Source organism: Nelumbo nucifera, chromosome 3, assembly GCF_055504915.1.
Source record: "Nelumbo nucifera cultivar China Antique chromosome 3, China Antique-T2T, whole genome shotgun sequence".
Classification (NCBI taxonomy): Eukaryota; Viridiplantae; Streptophyta; class Magnoliopsida; order Proteales; family Nelumbonaceae; genus Nelumbo; species Nelumbo nucifera.
In genome coordinates, this window is record NC_142651.1 from 92,113,284 (window position 1) to 92,140,677 (window position 27,394).

The following is a 27,394-nucleotide window of genomic DNA, read 5'->3' on the forward strand; positions in this document are numbered from 1 at the left end:
TGAAAAGCCACCGGCACGATACGTCTCTGCTTGAGTTTTTATTTCTTAAGGTGCTCTTATGTTATAAGAAATGGCTTTGTACTTGGTGAATAGATGGTATCGCTGGAGTTCCCGCTTCCCGGTTTAGATTTAGATTGGAAGTCTTTAACAGATTTATAATTCCGGCTGGTTTTTGGATGGTAGAATTGATATTAACCATGGTCTTTTGTCTGTCAAATCCAATAAAGTTTTGAAAAGATCTCCACCATATTTTTTACGAGGCACCAATCTCCATGGCACCAGCACCTGAAAAACTTTAACCAATCAGTACACGTTCCCTGTGATGGATCATGGATCCCTGAAGTTTGGAATCATCAAAAAGAAGGATAATGCTAACATAAGAAGTCATGAAATTAAATTTATGAAAATTAATTTCTCATGGAAATAAAAAAGCATAAGGAATTTCTCAAATCACTTCTCATAAATCATATAGGTCATACTTGTCAAAAATCATTGCCTAAGCCTAACTGGTCCACCTAGGCGCCTGCCCAATCTCTAACCAGGTGACAAGACGGTACCCCATCACTTGGTTGTGCACAATTTCTTTGCATCCTGATTACTATGTTTCCCAGTTCATTTTTATTGGGTTTGGACAGTTTGTTATTGACTACAAGTTATGGTCATCCACTTCCATCATAGCACGGTTGATCACTGAATCCATGGCAAATTACATAATACCTTGCATGTATGTTACAGTTTGCATAAAGAGCATCATGTGCAGATCTTTTATTAGACATCCACAGGAAAAAAGGGACTAACTGAGACTGCATTCAGCAACCTTCACCCAGGATTTAAGGGTTTTGTCTTCAGTGTCTGTTTTGTATAATGCAAGGCAAGAGATCTGGAAGCTTAGGGTGTTGACGTCCTCATCAAGAAGTGTAGCTTTCTCTTGAGCACTTTTCTTCTCATCATCAGTTAAATCCCCATAAAGAAGACTCAAATGCGGCATATAAGCTAAGTCAAATCAGAAATATTGCAAAAATATTTGTTAGGCAAAAATATAGTGACAAAAGGTAACAGAATGTATATGTTTTGTATATTAGATGCTGGTGAAGAAGATGCATAGATGTATATGTTTTGTATAAACAAGGAATCTTTATAAACAGTAGAGTTAAATTCTAATTTGCTTGTGCTCCAGAACTTTAAAACGAGTTTTCCTATTATAAAGAGAGCAGGGTAATGCAAGTTGGGTCCAGGGCCCTTCAAATTTTATGTTTTTTAAGTAATACTCAACCAAAGCCCACCCAATTTGCACCCGAATTTTATTTTGCTCTTTGAAAGGACTCAAATTGGAGCACAATTTGCATCAACCTGTATTCAAATGGATTACTTCTGCTCAACTTCAGGCCAGTTTGGATTGGGTTTTTCCTTGTCATCAGGTGGTTGAAAGTATTTAAAACCCGACCTAACTATGAACCAGACAACCAGGGCCAACTAAAAAACAACCATATGCATTTGTATAAAGAAAATTTGTGGACAGCCAACAGCAGTAATATGAAAAGGTAGATTAGTGCCAAGTCTTGTATTAAATGATAAAAGGTTATGGCACAAGTAACTCATATGTGGAATGGAAGTTGATCTTAGTGTAACATGTACAAGACCAGAAAAGATGAAAGAAGACAAATGGTAAAGCAAACAGGGGGGCATATAAAGACAATTTGGACACATGCACAGCTGGAATCCTTTGTCTCACTCTGAACTCCACTGCTTTATGTTTAATAGAATACTATCTTTACTGATCCAAATTGTACAGTTGTAAAAACTACCCTTATTTTTCACATCCTAATTCACTTCATTAGTGTGTCATAAAAAAATAAAGGTAAGGGGTGTCAGTTATGGCCAATGCACTTTAAAGCTAACCTAGATAACTTGGGACTCTTTCATCAACTTCAAATCCTTAATAGTCTTTTATTTTCTTAGAAACTGGATAAAAGTATGCATTTCCATACCAAAGTTCTCAATTTTAAGAGTTCCATAGCGTTGAGACAAGGAGACCCATTGTCTCCCTTGCTCTTTCTAATTGTGATGGAAGGTCTCACCGTCTCAGTAAATTAGTTGGCAGGGCCTCAGAACTGGATCTCTTGGAGGGTTTTGAAGCAAGTTCTAATGGGACAAAAATTCCCATTTTGCAATATGCTGATGATACCCTCCTTTTCTGCAATGTATCAGAAGACTAAATCCTAAACCTGAAATATCTACTTTTCTGGTTTGAGATTGTATCAGGGTTGAAGGTGAATTTAACAAAAAGTGAATTGTTAGCTGTGGGGGAGGTAACTAGTATCCAAAGCCTGGCTGATCTATTGGGCTGCAAAGTGGGTTGGCTGCCTTCAAATTATTTGTGTCTGCCCCTTGGCGCCAAATGCACCTCTAAAGCTATTTGGGGTCCAGTCTTAAAAAGGATAGACCAAAAATTGGAAACTTGGAATACAAGATACCTCTCTAAAGGTGGCAAGGTCACACTAATCAAAAGTGTGCTAGCTAGTCTTCCAACTTATTTTATGGCCCTATTTCCTATTCCTTCAGAGATTGCAAAGGAAATGGAAGAAAAAATGAGAAATTTTCTTTGGAAAAGCTGGAAAGACTCCCATAAGTACCATCTGGTGAGCTGGGAGCAAATCTGCAAGCCCCAGTCACAGGGTGGGCTGGGAAGGTTATAGAGGAGAAATATGGCTTAAGGAATAATGGGTGGAATGCTGGATTACCCTCCTTGACTTATGGATGTGGGTGTGGAAAGGAATTTGTAAGGTATCCAGGCAGTTCAAGACTTGTATCAGATTTAAAGTGGGAGATGGAAGAAAAATCAGATTCTGGTTAGACCACTGGACCAGTGACAGCACTCTAAAAGGGTTGTTCCCTGCCTTGTACAATGTGGCTTCAGATAAAGAGACCTTAGTGGCTTATTCTTTCATGATACATGAAAGTAGACTATGCTGGGCTCCTTCCTTCAGGAGGAGTTTTAATGACTGGGAGATTCAACAGGGGTGCAGATTTTCTTGCTCTGTTACAAAACCAGCAGCTAAATCTTCATTTGCAAGATTCAAGAGTTTGGAAGTGGACCAAGTCTAGTGAATTCACAGTTAAATCCTTCTACAATTTTCTAGTTGGGAAGACCAAAGTCCCTTTTCCCAGTCAAGCCATTTGGGGGATTTTGGCTCCTTCAAAAGTCGAGTTTTTTTGTTTGAGTGACAGGTTTGGAGAGGTGCTTGTCCAAAGCAGTGTTTTAAAAGGCGTGGGAGGTGTATGCTTGGAGGCACGCTTCTAGGCGAGGCACTCCCAAAACGCCTTGAGGCATATACCGGAGGCGCTGACCTCTGAGGTGTACGCCTCATGCACACATCATATAAAAAGACTGAATAAAAAAGAAAAAAGAAAAAAAGGAAAGGAAAGAAAAGAAAAGAAAGGGAAGGGAAGGGAAAGAAAAAGAAAGAGAAGAAAAAAAAGAGAGAAAAGGGAAGGGAAGAGAAGATAAGGGGAAAGAAAGTGGTCTGCCCCTTCGGCTGGGGGGCTTTGCCTCTCAGAACCCCCCGCCCCCCTTTTTCCATGCCAGCCCAATTTGTTTTTTGTATTAGGGAAGGGGGGGGGGGGGTCTTGCTCCGCCCTGGCTCGCTCGCCTCCATTTCGACAAGACCCCCCCCCCCCCTTTCAACTAGTGTTGTGCATCTTTATTCTTCTTAATATAAAAGATTTTTATTAAAAATAAAGAAAAAATGAGATCCCCCCTTCCTCTTCTTCCTCCTTCCTCCTGACCCCCTCCTCTTAAGGAGGCGTAAGCCTCCTTGTGTGTTCGGGAGGCTTATGCCTCTTATGTTCTGAACTATGCCTCATGCCTCTAGGTAGTGGAACGCCTCGCATCATGCCTGATCCAAAGAGATTGTGCTGAAAAAAAGGCTTTAATGTTTCAGACATAATGTGTTGTTTATGCAATGTGTAGGTGGAGTCCTCTGGGCATCTATTCCTTCACTGCAAGTTTAGCTCTGCAGTTTGGAGTCACTTCTGGAAGCTCTGAATCTAAGTTGGTGCATGCCAGTCTCAGTTAAAGCTCTGTTAGAGGAGTGGCATCTACCTGGGTTATCCAGGAAAAGGAAATTCTGCTGGTCTTCCATCCCTCCGGCAGTTCTATGGGCTGTATGGTTAGAAAGGAACAAAAGGATTTTTGAAAACAAAACTACTACTGAAGCCAAGGTCATTAATTCGGCTATAAAGGCTATTAGGAGTTGAATGTCTATACATTCTGAATTCAAAGACAATACTTCAATACTTCTGATTATACTTTTTTGAGGGTGTCCTTTCTTTATGTACAGCTACTCATTGTACACAGGACCTTTTATTAATACAACCATACTTTACCTTTTCTCAAAAAAAAAAAAAATCTAATCATGCCACTTGTCATTATTAAATCTGGATGACAAAAAAGTATAGACAAAGGCAAGAGTATGGAGAACTCACGGGTTGAGCTCTTGTATCCAAAATGGCTTGTGCAGTGTGAACTAGTTGACATCACCTACAACAACAAATTCATATCAAATGACCAAGGAATAATTCCAGAGAACCAAATAAGAAACTCCAACATATACTGCTCATAGAGTACTCTTTTGTGCTAGGAAGGAGAGATAACACATTGTTGCAAAGATCAGTAGAATTCAACCAAGACTTTATTCAATTTCTCTGCAGTGATCGAATTTTCATCACTATAGAATATCAACTCCAACCCTAATATCAAACTACTGACAATCACCTTAGACACAGAAACCATCACTCATGGATTTAAGTTTAACAACCATTAACCATGAATTTTGGAGTAGTGGTAGCTCCTGCACATGGGTGTGCAGTGTTGGTAGACCATCATAATTATGCCCAAACCAAATTTACCAACAAAATCATACAAAAAAAATCCTTAATTTATTAACAAGATAAATTAAAAAAAAAGAAATTTTGATTTATTAATCTGATGAAATATATTACCTCCGGAGTGGTATGAAGGAGGAGGTACACGCACTGGTAGAAGAATGTCCCTGTAGAAACCGAATTAACACGGGCCGTGTAGGATTTGAGACCTTCACAGGCAGAGTTGAACTTGTGCAGAGCATCGGCCTTGGTGAGGTGAATGGCTCCAACGACGGTGACGTGGGGTTCGAACTCTGGACCTCCGAACTCTGATCGGAGACCGTGCATTACCTTCTTTAACCTATCCCTCACGTCTTCCATCGGAAGTGCCCACACCGAATAAACATCTTTTGGTTCTTCTGAGACCCCACTGCCTACTTCCATGATAATTGATCAAAGCAACAGAGAAACCACCAGTAAACCTAGAAACCCCACAAACCTAATTAAGAAAAGGCGTCGAAACATTCACCGGAGCACAGAAACAAGGGAATGAGGCTGAGGGATTCCATGTTTATATGATTTCTGTTCCTTTTTTTTTTTTTAGATTTTTAGAGGATGACAGAAAAGCAGAGGCTTTTCTTAAGAAGAAGGAAAGGATCGAAGGAATATACGGTGAGGCGGTGAGAATTTGTAGGGTTAGATGCTGCGAACAAAGACGTGCAAAACTAGCTACGTGACCAATAACAAGTGAACACGCCAGTGTTCTGTAGACATGGGGCCCACACCATTAGAGGCATTGTCTTCCAACCTTGGTGCTTATTCAAAATCAAATTCTTCTCTGTAAAACATCTTTGGACTCTGCTTATCTTCGAAACAAAACCCTTCAATGGAAGAAAATACAGAAGACAGCGGAGGTTTCAGCGCCATGAACGACGAAACCCTAAGTGAAGTCTTCTCTCATCTCAAACCTTACTGCCTAGAGCTTCTCGAGCTTCTCCAAAACCCTAAAAAGAATGTTAAAGCGGTTTCTGAACTGGCGGAATTTCTTCGCCGAGCTCCACCTGATGCTTTACAGCCATTTCTTCAGTATGTGCTCATGGTCTTTTGCGTAACACAAGTTTGATTTGTTCCTGACTTTTCATTTTGAATAGATATTCTCCTGCTTTGGTTTCTTCTGAATACTTGGGTTACTTTCTTGTTTGTTTATAGGGGATGGTAATTGCTGTATTTGATAGAAATTGAGGTCCTTTGAAGGGTTTCATTATTTGTTGGAATACTTTGACACTTACTGCTATTTCGAATTCCTCTTCAGTGTATATATTTACGATATTTTTATCAGGAAAATTTATGTAATTTAAGTTTCACATATGCTGCTACACCGAAACCTGTTACTTACTGTAACCTGTGTGTATTGCAATTTTTTTATTTTTTCCTTAATTGAATTTTGACATTTGGGTCATTTTCTTTTATGGTTTTTGGTTTTCCCAGCTATATATTGTTCCCTTTGCTGCTTCTACTGGATGCAGCAGTCAGTTGCAGATCTGCACAAAAGGCTGATTCTGATACGAAATCACCCAATATCCCCAAAATGATGAATACTGTTAGTGATAGTGTGGCAGAGGGTGTGCTTTTGTGTCTTGAGGAGCTTCTGAAAAAATGTCATTTAGGATCAGTGAATCAGATGGTTGTTGTGCTGAAGAAATTAACATATGGAGCTATGCTTTCGCCATCTGCGGCAGCAGAAGAATTTCGAGAAGGAATAGTTAGGTCACTCAGGGCAATGCTTTTGAGACTACCACCATGCTCCATTGAGTCTTGCATCTGTAAAAGGATTCCTGGCTTGCCTGCTTCTATAGAGAGCAGTGGTTTGCAATTTCCACCTTTTATTCCTTCCAAATATCACTCAGAACCAGAAGAGTGTTTACTTGCATTTCTACAGTCTCAAAATGCCTCTTCTGCTGTTGGACACTGGCTATCACTTCTTCTCACGATTGCAGAGAATGAGGCTGTGCGAGGACATCGTGGAAGTGCAAAGCTGCGTATAGAAGCCTTTTTAACACTCCGTGTCCTTGTTTGCAAGGTTGGTACTGCAGATGCACTAGCTTTCTTTTTACCTGGTGTTGTTAGTAAATTTGCCAAGGTTTTACATGTCTCAAGGATAATGATAAGTGGTGCTGCTGGAAGTGTGGAAGCTGTTGAACAAGCACTAAGAGGTTTGGCTGAGTTCCTTATGATAGTTTTGGAGGATGAGGCAAATCTTTCTCGCTTTAATATGTCCATCAATGATATTAACGGATTCTGCGAAGACAAAGATAACTCTTCCCAGTCGCTTCTGGAGGCTCTTCGTCATTTGTGTTCTAGTGCTGAACGTCAGACGGAGACATTGACAGGAGCTTCAATTGGTCAGACAGTTGCTACTGTTAGTACCAAATTTGATTTGAAAGAGAACAGATCCCCTGATTCTTCCAATATTACGGAATCGTTTTATGTGAATCGTGTGGAAGGTTGGATCGAAGAAACTTCTGTACATGTGGATAAATTGTTATCTGCAACATTTCCTCATCTTGTTATTCATCCTTCAAAGAAGGTCAGGCGAGCTCTAATTGGTGCTATTCAAGGACTGTTGTCAAAATGCCATAACACACTTAGGAAGAGCAGGTTGATGCTTTTGGAATGTTTATGTGCCTTAGTTTGTGATGATTCAGAGGAGGTGTCTTTAGCTGCACAGGAATTCCTTGAATCTTTCTTCATCTTGGATGAGAGACATCATATGGAAGGGGAGGTTGCTGCACTTCTTAGTAGGCTTCTTGATAAACTTCCGAAAGTTGTTCTTGGAAGTGATGAAACAATTGCAGTGTCACACGCTCAGCGATTGCTTGCTTTAATCTATTATGCTGGTCCTCAGATAGTCATGGATCATTTTCTTTGTTCTCCAGTTGCAGCAGCTAGATTACTGGATGTTTTAGCACTCTGTCTAAGTCAAAATTCAGTATTTGCTGGCTCTCTTGGGAACCTTATTTCAGCAAAGACATCTTCAATTGGGTATTTGCACTCTGTTGCTGAGTTAAAACCTAGCAGGCTCCTCTGCAGTGCTGATCAGGCTATGATAATTGCTTCTCCATCTGACATTGCTCAGACCACAGGATTTCAGGGTAAAGATTTACAAAGTTCACAAGAAATTGTATGTAAATATTATGTCCTTCCACGTATGCCTCCTTGGTTCACCTGCATCGGTAGTCAGAAATTATACATGTTCCTTGCTGGAATTGTAAGACTTACTGGTTTATCTTTAATAGCAGATTCCAGACATGAAGTGTCATTATCTATTATAACTGATATTCCATTGCATCATTTGCGTAAGTTGATAGCCGAGGTCAGAATGAAGCAATACTGTAAGGAAAGCTGGCACTCTTGGTATGCCAGGACTGGTTCAGGACAGCTACTCCGTGAAGCAAGTACTGCAGTATGCATTCTCAACGAGATGATCTATGGTATGTCAGAACAATCAATTAATACTTATACAAGACTGTTTCAAAAGTCCAGAATGAAAAGTGAAAATACAAGAGGATATGTTGATGTAAGATATGCTGATAGTCATCCTAACCAACATGAATGTGCTGCTTCTGATAAATCTGTTTGGAAGGTCTGTCAGGGGGAGGATACAAGGAATCAGTTGATTGATTGCATTGGTCGCATACTTAATGAATATTTTTCTCCTGAAGTGTGGGATCTTCCAATAGATCAGGAACATTCTCTTCTAGAAACTGCGTGTGAAGCAGAAAATATTAATCTGCATCTTTTCCGTGATACTGCAATGCTACACCAGGTTATTATTGATGGAATAGGCATTTTCAATCTGTGTCTTGGAAAAGATTTTGCTTCTAGTGGATTTCTTCATTCTTCTCTATATATGTTACTTGAAAATCTTATCTGTTCATGCTCTCAAATAAGAAATGCATCTGATGATGTCTTACGTGTTCTTTCTGCTTCTTCTGGTTATCCTACTGTAGGATGTTTAGTTGTGGCTAATGCAGACTACATAATTGATTCGTTATGTCGGCAACTTCGTCATTTGGATATCAATCCTCATGTACCAAATGTCCTTGCTACTATGCTTTCTTATATAGGAGTAGCACATGAAATATTGCCATTACTGGAGGAGCCAATGAGGTCTGTTTCCCTGGAGCTTGAAGTTCTTGGTAGGCATCAGCACCCAGATTTAACCATGCCATTTTTGAAGGCTGTGGCTGAAATTGCAAAAGCAACAAAGCATGAAGCTTGTCTGATGCCAACTCAAGCAAAGTCCCTTTTTACTGATGTCAAATCTAAAGTGTCTCGTTTGGAGAAGACAAGAAAGGATCACAAAAATTTCATTTCACATGATAATGGTGATACTGAATTATATTCAAGAGAATTAGATACAGATGCCTTGTCCAATGAACTTGATTTAAATCTGGAGAAGTGGGAGAAAATGTTGTTCCAGCTGAATGAATCCTGCAATTATAGACGGACAATAGGATCTCTTGCAAGCTCATGCTTAGCTGCTGCCACCCCTTTACTTGCTTCAGTAAAGGACAAAGAATGCCTGGTGACCCTGGACATAGTCGAGGATGGAATTGTCACTCTATCAAAAGTTGAAGAAGCCTACAAACATGAGAGAGAAACAAAAGTAGCAATTGAAAGAGCAATTGAGCTTTGTTCCTTTCATGATTTTCAAGATACTCTTGATGCCTCCAATGAAGGAACTGATGAGAATAGATTGCTTCCAGCAATGAATAGAATTTGGCCTTATTTGGTTGCTTGTATTAAAAATACACAGCCAGTGGCTGTACGGAGATGCTTGGCTGTGGTAAGCAATGCAGTGCAAATATGTGGAGGGGATTTCTTTTGCCGCCGGTTTCAAAATGATGGACGCCACTTCTGGAAATTGCTAATGACATCTCCATTTCAAGGGAAACTCAAATTAAGAGAAGCTATGCCATTGCAACTTCCATACAGAACTACATCGTCAGAGGACCCAATTGCTGAGGTTTCCAGTTTGAAGGTCCAAACATCTGCTCTGCACATGATTGCTGATCTATCGAGGAACAAGAGAAGTGCTTCTGCTTTGGAAGTCGTCCTCAAGAAGGTTAGTGGCCTAGTTGTGGGGATAGCTTGCAGCGGAGTTATTGGCCTTCGTGACGCTTCCATTAATGCTTTGTTGGGGTTGGCATGTATTGACCCTGATCTTATTTGGCTTCTGTTGGCTGATCTTTACTATTCTTTGAAGAAGAAAGAATTACCTTCACCACCCACATCTGATTTTCCGGAGATCTTCCATCTCTTACCACCTCCATTGTCTTCCAAGGATTTTCTTTATGTGCAGTATGGGGGAGAAAGTTTTGGTTTTGATGTCAGCTTTTCTTCTGTGGAAATCGTGTTCCAGAAGTTGCATCAGGAGGTGTTTAATTTGCAAAATATGCAGGCACTTCAAATCCCAAATCAAGGTGGATCTAGGGGTACCTAAGCAGGTTAGTGACCAACAATCTTCTGTAGTGTTTTTTTTTTTGTTGGATCAGTAACAATCAAATTTTTATTGATATGTAAACAGAGTGTACAGATTTACAGGATAAAGAATGTAGACCAGCCCAACTGTCTACCCCCAAATGTCTCACATCATGTTCCAGTAGGCACTGAAGTATACAAAGAGGAAATGTCCAAGATGTTTCTCTTATTTTTATCCATAAACTTGAAGCTCAATTGCTGGCTTGGTTTGACTCCTTTACTGGTAAAGGCTTTCATATAAATGGGTTCTGGACTCGTCATGTCATTAAAACATGAACCAATGGGGTTGCAGCGGGATGAGTAATATTGAATACATGGTTTTGTGTGTGTGCGCGCGCACACGAGAGAGAGAGAGAGAGGAATGCTTGAGAGTTTAAGTTTTTCGAGGGAGGGAGAGAGGTAAGATTAATACAACGTAATACAATAAAATTTTAATAAATCAAATAATCTAAGTAGGTTAATGTTGAACAATAAAACATAATACAACATAAATAAATATGTTATTCTAAAAAATTGTTAAGTTAAAATCCACTAAATTTCCATTTAAAAATAATAGATATTAATAAACTTAGTAAAATTAAAATACATTTATCTTATAATAGTTCATAAAAATTAAGAAATTTGGTTTTTTTAAAATGTTTATTGAAAACATTTTAATTCCACTTAAAAATCAAATTTAATAAACATTAATAAAAACAATAAATTTAAATACAATAAAAATATTAATTGGTAGTCTTAATAATATTATGATTAAAATCCATTGGACATAATAAACATGGGTTTGGCATATTACACATAGAGCCTGTGTTCTAATGTTGTATTTTTTTTATTCTTTTTACCTTTATTAGATGGCTTTGTATTAATGTATTTTAAATTAATTAATATTATTATTAAAATTAATATTTTTTTATGAGTTTGGACCTATATTGTGCATAGTGCACATACTACATAAGATTTGGATAAGCTCAACCAAATGGAAATATCTTAAGGCTATGTTTGGGAGTGCTTAAAAATAAGTGCTTATTTGGCCCATTAAGCACGTATTGGTATTTGGAAAATAAGTGCTTATTTTAAAAATAAGGGCTTATTTTTTAAGCCCAAATTTCTAGCTTTTTTTAAGTGCATATACAATAAGCATTTATTCAATTTTTTTCTTTCAAACATAATTATCCGTAGTTGAATTTTAAAAGACCACTTATAAAATTATCCCTAATTGAATTTTATAAAAGTACATTTATGAAAACTGATGCCAAGCTAACCCACATCAAAAACATTTTTACAAAATCAATTTTATAAAAGCACTTTTATGAAAGTACTTTTACAAAATCACCTTTGCCAAAACGCTTTTACAAAAGTACTTTTATGAAAGCACTTTTACGAAATTACTTTTACAAAAACACTTTATAAAGTGCTTTCGTAAAAGTGCTTTTGTAAAAATGCTTTCATAAAAGTATTTTCATAAAAGTGTTTTTATAAAAATGTTTTCATAAAAGTATTTTCTTAAAAGTGCTTTCAAAGGGTATATTTTGAAATTTTGAAAGAAAATGGACAAAATAGTCACAAATGCTTATTTAAGTGTTTCTTAAAGAAAAATGCTACCAAATGCCCAATATAAAATAAGTGCTTATTTTAAAAAATAAGCACTTGAAAAAGTTGGATGCCAAATGAAAAGTGTTTATTTGAATAAGCATTTATTTTTAACTTAAGCACTTCCAAACATGGCCTAAGACTCCTTGGGATTGTTACGACCCTACCCATATAGCAGGAGATGGGCTTGTATACATGACATGTATATAATACACTGTACTTACGATAAAAAGGGACAAGGGGTGCAACTTGGGAAAGCCCAACCCAAGCTTGAACTGACCTGGCCTACATTTTTTCATGGATTGGACTTTGATTTTCATTCCTTGGGCTGGGCCTAGGCCTAAAAGACCTAAGCTTTTCTGTTTTTGTGTTGGGCAACTTAAACTTAAACCCAACTTGACCTTGGCCCAACCATATATACATGCAACTTTTTAGTAACCTTAACCTAGCTTAAACCAACATGCATACATACATATATAATGGCAATTTCCACCCTACCCATACCCATTGGGTATTCACCCTTACCCTCGAGAAGGTTTTTTTTTTTGGTTGAATAATGGGTTTTGGAATTTTACAACCCATACAGGTATGAATAAGGTACAATATTAGGCTAAACCTAACCATCCCCGGTCCATACATTGTAATTACTAAAACACCCCTAATGCTTATAATTAAATTACCGTTGTAAGGCATTTAAACTTATGTGTTTTTCTACATGTTTTAATTAAATAATCAGAAACTTTGATGTTTGTTCATATTATTTTACTTGTTTATTACTTATATAACAAGAAATAATAAAAAGCTGGACATGGATTCTAGAGCCAACCTGCCAATCCCACCTGCCCCACTCGTAAATGCAAAGAGGGTGGGTTAGGGAGGGCTTTTGTGTTTTTATATGTGGGGAGGGCTTGGATTTTGAAAATCCAATCCACTATGGGTTTGGAGAGGGTATGGGTTGGGAGGTTTTGGGAGGAAAAGAGGGTCTAGAATTTATAAAGCCCTCCCCGAAATACATAAAATTCTTTTATGAAAAGTTCTTATTTAAAACTTTAAATTAATTATAATAAATAGGTTCATGCAACTTTTTAGTTTATTGAGCTTTAATAGGCCCACTTTAACCCAATTGACTAGGGGTGTTAATGGATCAGATCTTGATCCGATCCTATTTGGCTGAATTCAGATCACCCATATCCAATTTGAGATCTGATCCGATATATATTATATATTTATAAATATATATATAATACATATATGTTATTTATTTATTTTTTTTATAAAAACATGTATATATGTGATGAAAATAATTAAAAAAAAATACTTGTATTTTTTGTTTTTACTTTAATTAAATTAGTATTTTTTTTAATAATTTATTGATTTTTAAAGAAAACAAGTTGGATCAGATCAGATCCGAAGATTTGACTTACCGATAGGATTCGAATTCAAATAAATCCTATCAGATCCGACTAGATTTTCGGATTGGACTGGATCCGGTATCAATAGTGTCGAATCAGATTTGAATCTGATACAATCTGTTTGCATCCCTACAATAGACCAACCCAAGCTTGACTTAGCTTGGACCCAATCTGAATGTTAGTTTTTATTTCAAACTAGGCTTGGGTTAGAAAGATCTGGCTTGACCTTAGACCTAATTCAGACTCAAGCCTTATGTCAATATTTAGGGTTTGGGCTTGGATTGACCTTAAACTTGACTTGGTTTAGAGACCCCTATGTGCTTATGTTGCATGGTTTTGAAAACCAAACTGGAAATAAAACCACTTTGGCCACTAGTTCTCGTGTCAAACAGTCCAAACATGGGACGGACGATTTTGGGATCCAAAACCAGATCTGAACCCATGACCGTTCTCGGGTCAACTGGTTGGATCGTCTGGTCTGGTATTGTTTTCAAAACCATGGTACCATGCATCTCATTAAATAAGTGAGCCTAAATCATTTTCTATACATAAGTCATCAAAATTTAATTTTTAAAGCTCATTTAAAAATAAAAAAATTAGTAAAAAGAATAATTAAAAAATAACTTCATTATTTATGAGCAAAAGTAAAGGACATACAACTATTTAAGTTACATTTAAAAGTAAAAGAATTAATAAAAATAAGTGTAAATTTCTTAAATTACCCTTATGGTTTAGCTAATTGACTAAGTGTATTTGCTATTTGAAAATTGATAGGAAGACAAAAAAGACTATTTTACCCTTTATTCTTTTTCATATTTTCAAAATAAAACGTTTACTCTCGGTTAGTTCTAAACACGTTCACCAACCCAAATTCAAGCCCTTAAAAGGTCTATAATTCTCTTTGTTGATTTTTTCGTTTCTTTTCTTATTTATGCTGAATTATCAATTCTACCATGCAATCCAGAAGCTCATTTAATGGCAGCCATTAAATGAAGCAAAATAAGCTCATTACTTCAGACTAAAAACGAAACCAAAAAACAGAGAAAACAAATATGAGAAGATGCGGTGATAATAGGATTGCCTTCGTAACCAGGGAACAGGGGATAAGAGCAGTTTGGAAATAGTCGTCGACGAGATGAAGGGGAAAGGGGAATGTTGGAAATGGCCAGCGACCATTTCGACTAATAGATGGCCACATCGAAAGTGGGAGGGAGCGCCATCCATCAACGCGGCCGCCATCACCATCACCATCGCCAACGACGACGTAACTGCAACTACTGAAGGCGAAGCGTGCACAGGCGGGCGGAGATCTCTACCGCACTCCCCCTCTTGTTTGTCCAAGCGCCATTTGGTTTGATGGACGAGAATGCAGAGGGCCTGTCGTTCATGAGTGAATGTTATTAGGTGCCGGAGCCAGATGATAACGGGCATAGATCAGGAGCGAATGTTGTTCGGCATCAATGGAGAAGACAAGAGCCTGTCGTTCATGCACAGCCCAAAATTCCTACCCAGCAGACCCACCCATTACCCAAAAGGTGCCAACCTCAGCCGCCGGCCGCCATGCCTTATAAACCTTCTCCTCATTCCCTTGTTCATAAGCAAGATACGATCTTGGGAAAGCCTTTCGAAGATATTAAAGCTCATTACATGCTCGGAAAGGAACTGGGTAAAGGTCAATTTGGCTTGATGGACGAGAATACAGAGGATCTTAAATGTTTGTGGGTGGATTTCAAAGGAATCTCGGTCTCCCTATAAAACCCAGACCCTTTGAACCTTTGTCTGAAATCTCACCATTTTTTTCTGGAGATGTCTGACGGTCTCCGCTTCTCTCCTTGCGTCCAATCTCTACCGAACGGGAAAGACCTGAGAGGAACAGAAAAGGCAGCTGCACTGTGACGGAGATCTCTGCCGTAAAGGAAGGCAACTGCAACTACCGAACGAGGGAGCATGCGCAGGCCGATGGAGATCTGCCCTCCCCCTCCTTTAACAATGCAGAGGGTACTTTGGGTATTATGTCAAATACATGAAGGTACGTGTAAACGGACACAGTTAATCAATTAGTTATGTCAATTTTCGAATAGTAAGGACACAGTTAATCAATTAGTTAAATCATAAGGGCAGTTTAAGAAATTTATCCTAAAAATAATTGTATTATTTTAGAAGCAAAAGTAATTACATATAACTTTCTTATTTATAGGAAATTGAAATATATGGAAAGAAAGGAAGTCCACGTAATACTTTCCTTTAAAACCCCAAGAAAGTTGGTATTTGAAAGAAAAAGGCAAAACTTTAATAAAAACAAAATTAAAATATGCGAGCTAGGTCCAATAAAAAATAACTAATATTAATGGAAAAATTAACATTAACAATAAGTAGTAAAAAATATTACAAGTAATAAATCTCAATTGGAAATATCATAAGGCTCCTCCTTAGAGATCAAGGTTCAAAATATCGACATGCCCAATACGTCGGTAGGGGCATATTGGACGATATCGATACTGTTTTTTTATTTTTTCGAAACCAATTCAAGGAGACCGGTTTAAAGCTCCTCCACCATCTGAACCGATCAGAACCCCGATACACCCATTATAGGGGCATATCAGGGAGGTCCCAAAACGATACGTGTCGATACTTTGAACCTTGTTAGGGATGATCATTTATGATCTAGACCAGCCTAAATTTCTAGGCTCAAGCAATTATTTTCTTCTAGGCCATGCCTAGGCTAGGCAACCCCATTTGCATTCTATACAAAAATAATAAAAATAATAAAAACAATAATGGATCATTTGAAAATGTCATAAGGCTCATTTTCCTTAAGGATGATCATTTATGACTTAGACCAACCCAACCAAAATTACAATTTCATGGCTTAGGCAACTATTTTCTTTTGAGCAGGCCTTGCTCAACTCTACATAAGCCCATAATCTGGGCTAGGCTCAGGTTAAGTAATCCTTAAACTTAACCTGGAAGTTATATACAATTATGGTAAATATTATATATAATATTTAGATAATAAATTGTATATAGATATATGGTATAATATATTTTTGTATATAATTGATTATAATTAAATAAAAATTATAATTTATAAAAAAATCATAGTTTGACCTTGTCCTAGGTCCAAACTAGGGGTGGACTCAAGCTGAGTCAAGCTGAATATTTGGCTATTCGAGCATGGTTCTGTAAAAAAAACATAAATAAATAAAAAGGCTTGAGTTTGAGCTGAGAGGCATGAGGTTGAATTCAGCTTTACTCAAAAGCTCATATATTCAAGTTCAGCTCAGTTTATGAACGATAGTGAGCCAACCTTCATATGAAAAATAAAAAGTTATACATACCAAAAAATAAAAAATAAAAAATATGCATATAAAAATTTAGAAAATATTATATAATATAAACTCAATTAGGCTTGTAGGCTTCATTGGACTCGAAGTCAACTTGATTAGCAAATGTGCCTATATATTAGGCTCTAACTCAGCTCAAAGCTCGATTTTAAACCAAGCCGGATTGAGCTTCTCACAAGTTAAGCATGAATATCTCATGAAAAAGCTTGATTTGTATCCACCCCTAACCTAAACAAATATTATCAAGCTTGGGAGTGCATCGGGTTGGGCATGGACAACTTTAAAAATTGTTAATACACTATCAAAATATAACTCATAATCTTTTATTTTTTTGTTCATTAATGGGGTAGCCCATCCCCCTCTATACCCATAACCTCAAAGCCCTTATGGTAGTGGGATTTGATCCCAAGCTAGCAGTGATACCAGGGTTTTTAAAACTGCCTCGGAGAACGAATTGGTCAGAGGTCCGGTTCTTGGGTCAAATGGTCCGACTGTTCGAATCGAACGATTGGCCCATTCTGACAAAAAAATAAAAAAAAACGGTCAAAACCGTTCAAACTGTTCGAACGGTTAACCGCCTGGGTCAGCAGTTTGCTGATCAAAATCAACGGTTTTTGGGAAAAATTCGGTTTTGGGGAAAAACAGAACCGGTCACTTAATCAGTTCTTGGTTTTTCCAGTCCAGTCTGGTTTTGAAAACCATGGGTGATACCAATAGAACCACCCATCAATTAGGTGGCTCAAGATCACCTTGACTCGTGTTCATATATATTTCTACTTTAATTTTAGGGTTTCTACTTTAATTTTACAGAAAACTACAGATAGACCCAATATAAATGAACCCAATGCAGATTTCTGATTTTCACTATAAAACTATAAACATTCATAAGGTAAAAAATCCACACTCTATAACCCACCCGTGAATCGTCATTCTCCCTTAATTTTATGGGTTCCTTGGGATTTAATTTCACTGTATTGCACAGATCCTAACTGGTGTATGTATACACACACGTGAATACAATCAAAGTCTGGCTTGCTATCAAATCAAATTGATCTAAATTATTTGTACATACTCTCTCTCTCTATATATATCTCTCTCTATATATATATTTTATAGCCCAGGAAATGAGAGATGAAGGAGAATGGAGAATGGAGATTTAGGCGAAATTTTCTAACGTGCACTTATGATATGTATTCTTCAACTAAAATCCAACCAAAAAATTTTCTAACGTGCACTTATTTAACTTTGGATTGGGTTAAGATTGAGGCATTGTCCAATCCGACCCTACAATATAAAAAAAGAAAAGTCATTCTAAATTGACATAGGAAAAATTAATGGAGCATGTTAAAGTTAGAATTGGGATTTCAAGAGATCAAATTGGCTAATTATTGAGAGAGAGAGATTAAAAGTGATTAATTTTAATAATGAAATGGAATTGGATTAAATTCCATCCAAAATCTAATATATCCACCCAAAGACCACTAGATCCAATTGGATTTTGGATTGGGTTGAAGATTAGGGGAAATTCACAATTAGTACCTTGTACTTTGGTCCCCAAACTTTAAAATGCGACAGTTTAATACCTTAACTTTCAAAACGTGTCAATCTAGTACTTGCCATTAACCAGCCGTTAAGTGGCATTTGAAAAGACACAAATGCCCATTCAAGTGTCATCTAATTCTCTTTATCAACCATCCAAACATTGACAAAAAATAACCCCAAATCCTTGCCTCTTTTGTTCAAGAAAATTGAGGTCACGTCCCAATGAGCATTTTGGTGACCCTAACTTTTTGAATAAAAGATGAAGGATTTGGGACTGTTCATTCTTTTATCAATGCTTGGATGGTTGGTAAAGAGAATTAGATGACACTCAAAGGACATTTATGTCTTTTCAAATGCCACTTATAGACTGGTTAACGAGTTGATTAACGATAGGTACTGAATTGACACATTTTGAAAGTTCAGGTATTGAATTATCGCATTTTTAAAGTTCATAAACCAAAGTGACACTAAACCCAAAGTACAGGATACTAATCAAGAATTTTCCAAAGATTAATCTGAATCCAATCAAATTACAGCCCTAATCCCAACTGCTTCATCAATACTACTTACTCAAGACTAGTCAACCAAAAGGTGGGTTAGCAGGAATTCAGATCTCCTACTCACCACACCTACCCAAATGACACTACAGTTCTAAATTGGGAAACTCTTCCCATGAATGATAACAAGCAGATATAGGAGATGTTCTCAATATACAGCTATAGTGAGGCATGGGTAGGTACCGGTAGGGTTCTTGTGGGTAGGAGATCCAAACTGGGTTAGCCGGTTAGGAGTTAACCATGCCGAAGCAACCCATCCCTTCTCAGTTGGGTTAGTCGACATGATAAAGGGCCTCTTGCTAGTTGCTAGTTGCTAATGAATGGTGAGCATGAAAGCAATAGTCTCTTAGAAGTTTAAATAGAGGAGATCATAGTTAAAGGAGATTTAATAGAGACTTCAAGTATATTTACAAAGTTCTTTTATCAAGTTGCTAGTTGGTTAATTAACAGCTACTTGGGTCACAGTCACTTCAAACGTCTATCAAGTTTTGGGAAGATTGACCACATTGTGCAAATTTCTTTTTATCATTTTTTTTCTGAAACCAGTCCAATCTCTCTCACTAAGCTCAATGAAATCAAAATTTTCTTCACTAGAGTAAGGCAAAAGGAACTCCATCCTAAAGAGAAGAAGAAATAGAGATGTGCAATTTAAACCCAAGAGATGCAAGCTAACCAGTTGAGAGTTCTCTGCTTATTCTTGTATACCATTTTCAAAATAGAACATTAGAACCTGTTCTCAAATTCCTTCAAAAAAGCATTGCTTGTTTGTTCATCTGGACTGGTGAGTATCTCCGAGACACACTTTATCAAAGAGCATAGCCCCCCCAAGAAGTTATGATCAATAACACCTTCACCCTCCAAGACATGAGCAAAATCAACAAGCTTGATTTCTGCACCCGGAATCCCTTTCAATGCCCCCTCCTTTTCATAAACCATAAGAACTGAACAAGAGTAGAAGTGAAAAATAGTTTGATCCTCAAACCATGCTTTCAGCTCCAGTAACTGTGCCAGAATTCCAGTGGAACCTCCATAAACAACTGAGGCAAATGAACAATCTGGGACCCCATCTGAAGATGGGTTAGAAGAAACAAACTTCCTCAGAACTGACTTAACGTCCTTCATGGTAAAACTCTGGGTTTGCTTCTTATTAGGTTTCCAGAACCCTGACTCCTCACTCTCATAGACTTTCAAACCAGATATCCTAAAGCCCAATTGCAAGCTTGTGGACTCTCCGTCTTTCTTGATGCATCTCTGGAAATAATCATCAGATGCTTGAGGGTACCAGGTCCTGGAGCCAATCTTGATGTCGATAACAGATGGGAGGACACGATTTGAGACCAGATCCTCCAAAACAAGGTGGGGGTGCAGCCCGGATCCATCTGAACCTTCTAAAAGCTGGGTTCCATGGAAAATGGGGAAGAATCTTCGGACATAATCTGGTATTCTGGTGTTGGAAGAGAAAGAAGTATAAAAGGCCACCTCTTTGGACCCACGTTCATCATTCTGAAGAGGCTTGTAGAAGTGACCTGAATCATCAATCAATGGACCAAGCTTTCCATCGCAAGCCTGGTACCCAGCAACTTGATGTTCAGGGGTCTTAAACATAGTGAAAATGCACCTGGCAACAAATACTTTTTCTCCACGTCTATTCAGACTATGGTTCAAACTTCAAACCAAAGAAATGAAGAATTCCACAATCTGGAGTCAAAATTCCTGTTTTCTGTTAGAAAGCTCCAAAGTACATTAAATTGTATATCTGAAAAAACAAAGAACATTCAGATAAACCATGAGGTTTCTCTCTTCTTTTATTTAAGAGAAAATTTCAGATATAAAAACTATGATACTTTACAAAGAAAGAGTGAGTAGATGTAGGAGAATGACATTCCTCCTGAAGTTTCATAAACTATTTTCCCATTAGAGGGCTGACCCTCTGGTTTTCCAAGTTAAATCAAAAAGGAAAATCAGGAAAATGGTTTTTTCCTATTAAATATCATTGTCCTTTGTTATATATGGAACCAATTGCAGCCATTAACTAGAGTATCATGAATAAAGAAAAAAAGAATGAACACCAACTTACTGGCAACTACAACCACTGGAATCAGAATGGAAAAAGGAATCTCTCAAAGGAAGCAAACTAATACATTATTCAGTACATTATAGAACATAGCCTCAGTTGTTCTGCCATCTACAACACTTCAAGGACTTCAAATTACTGAAATGGAGCAAACTGATGAGTAGAACACAGATTGAGAAGGAACCAAAACACTTGAAATTGGCAATTAATCCAAAATGCCAAAAAAGGAAAGGAAAACGTTTTCATCTTTTCACCATGCAAACAAAGATCCATCTCAAATAACGTGAATAAAACTCCATGAATGTTAATTTTAACAAGGAAAAAGGAATCTAATTGGAAGGATAGAAGAATCAAACAAGAGAATGCCATATCTACCAAAAGCAGAGGAAGCTGAGCATTCAATACTGATTAAGACTAAAAATTTGAAAATGAATGAATAAAAAAATGATCCATGCATGTTCTTCACTCTGCAAACCAAATATTCTAAATCTAGGATTTTTTTTTTTATTGACATGAAGATCGGTAACAACCTTTCCACAACCCTTCACCATATAATCAATTAAACACCAGAAAATCCTAACCTACTTGAGAAAGAGCAAAGGAATGCAGTTCGCCAATTCACTAAGGCATTCAAATAAAATAACTAGGAAGCATCTCAATTCCCTTGGGCTATGTTTGGTTTGAAGGAAAAGGTAGGGAAAGATCAATAAAACTTCATAGCAGCCACAAAATTACAGAAATTCGATTGCAATAAGACAGCTTTCGTTCATTAAAATGTACAAACCTTTTCATTTTTTTCAAAAAAGCAACCCGGTTGAATCCTGATAAAAAAAATGGAAGACAGAAGAAAACCCAGATGAGAAGGATTTTAAACCAGCAAGTAGTGATCCAAGAAAGAACATTTTTTATTGATACACGGATAAAGAGAAAAATATATATATTTAAAGAAAAGGAATCATGTGATCATTATTGATGAAATCTGAAAAATGAAGAATGTTTCAGCTTTTAATAAGGAAAAAAGTAGAAAATGAAAATCATTTACCTTCTGGGCATCATCCAAACTGGCTCAAACTCCATCTAAAGTTGAACCTTCAAACTCGAACAAACAAGTGAACAACAAAAGTTTGTTTGGCAGACGCAAAACGCCCAGAAAGAACCAAACGTCAATATCTCAGGGATATTGACTCGTGTTGTCACAATCACACGTCCCCACGTGACAATCACCCCAAGTTTCACTGCAACCAAGACACAGAAAAGCTGCTTAGCTCTCCTGACTAGTCAATTTTGAATTCCAAGCATAACAGAGAAGAGTGGAACAGTGTGATACCGACACTTAAGATTTAAGAAGGTTTCTTGAACTTGAAGTGGACATGCATGGCTTCTCCGAGTCATTCAGCCATGGAGAGAACGGTAGCTTGGGTAGATGATCTGAGCTGAGTGGAGATCAGAAAGAGCTAAGACAGTTTCTGTTGAGAGTTTGCAGGGGATAACTGAGAGTACTCTGAACATGTGGGGGGTGAAGGGTTAGATGTATGGATGAAAACTGCAAAGGAGACAGCATTTGGCAGCTCTGTGTAGGCCAGGTCTGATCACCAAGCTCATTTGGTCAAATCATTAATGAGGTCGGTCATCAAATAATAATATGGGCAGTTGGGGATCCAAAGTTGGGTGACTGGGTCCATGACCTTAAAAGGAATTCCATCACCAGTGGCCACTGTAGAGTACAATTGGACGATGACAAGACTTGAGATTTTATTCATGAGACGATCCTTATTGGCGTTGCCTTCAGGCATGAAGCAGCTTTTGTTCAGCTAACAGTTAACACCATCTTACTCCAGATTAGCAGTAAGTAGTAACCTTAGCCTATGATTATTAACTGCTAAGAGAGCAGAACTTAGAAATCCCAAGTTTCAGATTTTCAGTCTCTCTCTCCCATTAAAATCTTTGCAACTTTCCAAGTTTCTGAAAAAAGATTGATTGTGATCCAAGAAATGATCTTTCTGGAATATTATAAAGACTCATAGAGGCATTATATTGGAAAATATGTTGGGTGCCATTGACCATCTTTTCTCCCAACTTCCAAAGGAAGAAATATCCCAAATCACTGCTCCTTGTGCACGTGGGAGAGGAATCAGTCGCTCAACCAGTTGCTGCATTCATCTTACTTTATCCGAATACCACATTTTTGTTGGATTGTGGTCGACGGTTGATCATCCCCAATTCCACAGCAAATGAGCAAATCCATCTTCCTTTATCTTGTCCGGACGGAACTCTTCCCTAAACTCTCTTGCGTTACACGACTATCTTGAGGTTAGATTTCATTCTTTACTCTGTATGCGAGGGAACCCTTTATCAGGAACCCCACCAGCGTGAGCTCTGGCAATCAGAACCGGTGGCGGCAACGAAATTCCGACAATCAGAACCGCTGGTTTCAGTTCTTGATCTTTCTCTTTCTGTAATTTCTTTCTTCTCCCTGTATTTTACTTTCCCAATTCTTAAGCGCTGCCGTCATACATGAAAAAGGAGAAACCAACGTCGAGCAGCGGCCAGCGGCAAGGGTGGAGAATAGGGGTGGATTCAAGCCGAGCCAGGCCGAATACTCGCCAAGGTAGTACGAGTTCGAGCTCGGCTCAGCTCGATCTGATAAAAATGTTTTATAAAAATAAAAATATATATAATATTTTTGTTATATATATTATTTTTTATAATTTTATATTATTATTATTATAATGATGATGTAGATCGGTTGACACCAAGATGAGACGGGCTTGAGTAGCTCGTGACGAGATCTCCTGGCCACCTAGTGGAGAGAGAAGAGGTGCCGCCAGTGATGCCTTATTAACTAGTTAAGTGTATTTACATATTTTAATTTTGAGGTAAATACTATAATGACCATTTTAGTGATAAAAAGATATTATTAAAAGGGGTAATTTTGTTCATCAACTTTTTCTCATATGAGAAAATAAATTTTTTGTAAGCCCCACAAAAATCTTAAAAAAAAAAAACATCGAGTAGCTTGGTCAATGGATATCAAAATTCTATTGACTAACTTTCCCCTTTCAAAGTCAAAAAATAAAGGAGTCATAAAGGTTTTTCATGCTCTATCTCCTCTTGTGAAGCTTGAACACCATTCATGAGGATCCACCTCACTTGACCACCAGATTGTGGTGTCTAAATCTAGTAGACATAATATAGTAAGCACGTTCAATGAACACTTGATAAATATTCTAAGCCAACCAGTGGCTTGGTAAGGTCACTTGCTAGTCGTGTTGGTCATAGCAGAGACTTGGGATCAAATCCCACCTACACCTAGGTTAGGGGATGGGCCACCCCCCAATTGTGTAACCCTTCAAAAGATATCATAAAAAAAAAAGATAAATATTTTGACAATTGTCAAAAGTGTTTTTTAATCTTTTTCAAGAATAGGTTGGGGGTATATTAAGAAACATGTGTCAAACTTTTTTTTTTCTAAATTCTTATTGAATGTGCTTATAATGTTGTGCCTACCTGATTTAATGCTTTCCATGCACAGAGGATCTCGATCCATGGTTCAATGGGTCCGGTCCAACATATTGCTAGTCTATGATCTGCAACATTAATTAAAATAATAACTTTAGATGATTTTAAGCTTTGGTATAAGCAATCTTGGGGTGATACCTTTAGTGATGTTTGGGTTTATCCTAATCATGTTCATGTCAAAATCGTGACAACCCATTTAGCATGACCAATAAATGTGTTAATTTTGGGTCAATATGCATAACCCAAAAATGACCTATTTATGACTCAAAACCCATTTTATTGATTTTTAATCATATAATATATATTTACATATAATATGTATTAATATATATCATATACATATTAATTTATATATAATTCATATTTATTATTTTATAATATACATAAATATATATATAATATAAAGAAATATATGTATATCAATCAGTTCGGTTAACTGCCAATTTTCTATATTGGTTAACAAAAACCGAACCGGTACCTTCAATTTTTTAAAAACACCAAACCGGAACCAAATAATTAACCATGTAAACAAGTCGAGTTTACGTCTGAAGATTTGGCATAAATAATTAACCATGTAATATTCGTATCGATTTATATATCCGAATACCCTTATCTCAACACAATACAACAACATGAATTGTCACTCCTAAATCTAATAAAGGTATACAAAACCAATTTGAATCCATGATTTTTTTCTTCAACTTCTAATAATAGCTTTTAGGATATATATAAATTGTGAATAGCCATTCTGTACTTAAAGGGTGGCACCACCTACCACCTTAAACTTTGTTTTGTAACAAAGAAACCTTAAATTGTGAATAGCCATTTTGCCCCCTAACCCACTAGGGGGTTGATCATAAAGGTAAAAATACCAAATTGCCTAGTCAAGATTCAATGGGTTAACAGTAACAAATATTAAAATAAGGAATATAACTAATCTAAAGCACAAATTGTTCTTAAAAAAATGAACTTTTTTGAAAAAATGTTGATAGAAATATGTAAGAGCTAGGATTTTAGAAAAATTAAAGGGGTATTATACAATGTGAATTGTTTTTATTGTTGTCCATTTCAAAAACAAATCAAAACTATTTGAGTTTGAAAGCAAAATTGTTTTTCACAACAACAAAAAAATAGTGTGTTCTTGGTTGTGTATGTGTTTTTTTTTTTTTCTTCAAAGTTGAAACCAAAACCGTGTTCTTGAATTTTGATTTCAAAAAGCATGTTTTCATCTGGTTTGAAAATAAATTATTTTTCAAAACAAATACACAAAAAAAACATGTTTTTGGTTGTGTATTTGTTTTTTTTTTGTTTCAAAAATATGTTTTCATCTAGTTATTTAATATCATGTTATATTATTTTAATTTCTAAACTACACATTTTTTTATTTTAAAAACATTATTTTAATGGTTCTAAAAATATATATTATTTTTTGAAACAAAACCAACTTATTTTTCTCTTTGAAAACAAAAGCAAAGTTCAATAATATGTTTTTGTTTTTTTTTGTTGATGTGGCAATTCCAAAAACATTCATGTTATAGAATTATACATGGTTTTGGAACCATCAAAATAATAGTTCTTAAAACAAAAATAAATTTTCTAGTATAGAAATTATATAATTTATGTAATGTAACATTAAATAACTAGATGAAAACATGTTTTTAAAACCAGAATTCAAGAACACGTTTTTTGTTTTAGTTTTGAAAATAAGAAATGCGTACAAAACTAAAGCCGTTGTTTTTGTTTTTATTTTGAGAAACAATCTATTTTCAAACCAGATGGTTTTGATTTGTTTAAAGAAATATTATACCCTATAAAGTTAACTAATGGAGCATCAACGATTGGGGCAAAGTGCTAGAATTTAGAAGTTCATATAGGTCTTTTTGCAAAACAAAGTTGGAAGAGCTAATTAAGTGACACTACCCCTAAGTACAAGGTAGTTTATAATTTATATAAGGAGTGGGTGTGCTAAACAAGTCATTTAACAAGGTTGAAAAGCCAAGAATCCTCTACATGGAAAATGTCTTTACGAATCAGTTTTCTTAGAGGTCTTTGTCACTATCTTTTGATAGGGGGGACAAATTTCAGCTCCAAAACCCTTACCATGTTATGTAGAACAAGCCCCTAGGCAGAGGGTTAATATGCATAAGAGGATCAAGTGTTGAATTCAATGTAAAGGTCCCCTAGTTGATGGATAGCCTTGATTGGCCATATCACCCTTCCACGTGGAGAAAAACAAGGCAGGTACTAAGACACATCGGCCCACATAATGTAATGGTCTTGAAGTCTCATATTCTATTTATTCTCTATCTTGATTGTTATCTATTAGTTATCTTATTTTTTAAGCATTGTTATCCTTGAGTTATGTGATGTACTCATTCTTTTACAATTAGTAATACTAGATACTCATTATATTCATCAAGTGGAGGGACTTTTCTTCAATTACATTGCATTGTATAAGACTTATTATGGTATCAGATCCTAATACCATCATGTCGACCGCCAGTGATACTTCAACCTCAACCTCACAAAACATGATTCATGGGATGCCTAACACGAGTTTCACTAGTCTCATAAAAGTGAAACTCGATAGATCCAATTATTTGTTATGGCATTCACAAATCTACAATGCATTCAAGATGTTAGATTTGTTAATCTTTATAGATGGATATAGCCCATGCCCTACTAAGCACATTACAAGGTCAAGTGATGAATAAAACTCCTCTAGTATAGAACAAACAATTAACCTAGCACATTTGACTTGGGAAAAATATGATATACTTCTTCTTAATTGATTGTTATCTACTTTAATGGATGTTGTGCTGGGACAAATGGTTGGTTTCGCTACAGCAACTACACTTTGGAGAACACTCAAGCAATTGTATGTATTGAAATCACACATGAGAGTAATGCAACTACACTTTGAGCTTTAAAATCTTCAAAAATGTATGTTCA

General features: G+C 36.6%; 3 protein-coding genes across 16 annotated transcripts; 1 reads left to right on the forward strand and 2 right to left on the reverse strand.

The window, feature by feature from the left end:
- Positions 1–683: 683 nt before the first annotated feature.
- On the reverse strand, positions 684–5,517 carry LOC104608997 (cyclic phosphodiesterase-like). The gene is made up of 3 exons (XM_010275152.3): positions 5,002–5,517; positions 4,486–4,540; positions 684–993 (listed from the first exon to the last, which is right to left on the reverse strand). Exons 1-3 carry the CDS (start codon positions 5,305–5,307, stop codon positions 794–796), a joined length of 561 nt encoding a protein of 186 aa, XP_010273454.1. The 5' UTR covers positions 5,308–5,517; the 3' UTR covers positions 684–793.
- Positions 5,518–5,616: 99 nt separating this feature from the next.
- Positions 5,617–10,679, forward strand: LOC104608996 (ARM repeat superfamily protein). 4 transcript variants are annotated; one of them, XM_019199713.2, is made up of 3 exons: positions 5,617–5,949; positions 6,352–8,015; positions 8,163–10,679. In XM_019199713.2, exons 1-3 carry the CDS (start codon positions 5,750–5,752, stop codon positions 10,367–10,369), a joined length of 4,071 nt encoding a protein of 1,356 aa, XP_019055258.1. In that variant the 5' UTR covers positions 5,617–5,749; the 3' UTR covers positions 10,370–10,679. The 4 variants fall into 4 exon arrangements, with proteins under 4 accessions (XP_019055258.1, XP_010273450.1, XP_010273451.1 ...); XM_010275148.3 differs by having other exon boundaries at positions 5,658–5,949; positions 6,352–10,373; positions 10,454–10,679; XM_010275149.3 differs by having other exon boundaries at positions 5,658–5,949; positions 6,352–10,373; positions 10,463–10,679.
- Positions 10,680–19,181: 8,502 nt separating this feature from the next.
- On the reverse strand, positions 19,182–23,549 carry LOC104608998 (inositol polyphosphate multikinase beta-like). Of its 11 annotated transcripts, XM_088899748.1 has the most exons (4): positions 21,966–23,548; positions 21,708–21,744; positions 20,927–21,061; positions 19,182–20,605 (listed from the first exon to the last, which is right to left on the reverse strand). In XM_088899748.1, exon 4 carries the CDS (start codon positions 20,452–20,454, stop codon positions 19,573–19,575), a length of 882 nt encoding a protein of 293 aa, XP_088755874.1. In that variant the 5' UTR covers positions 20,455–20,605; positions 20,927–21,061; positions 21,708–21,744; positions 21,966–23,548; the 3' UTR covers positions 19,182–19,572. The 11 variants fall into 11 exon arrangements, with proteins under 11 accessions (XP_088755874.1, XP_010273461.1, XP_088755875.1 ...); XM_010275159.3 differs by lacking the exon at positions 20,927–21,061 and having other exon boundaries at positions 19,182–20,547; positions 21,966–23,549; XM_088899749.1 differs by lacking the exons at positions 20,927–21,061; positions 21,708–21,744 and having other exon boundaries at positions 19,182–20,547; positions 21,966–22,158; positions 22,255–23,548.
- Positions 23,550–27,394: the final 3,845 nt, after the last annotated feature.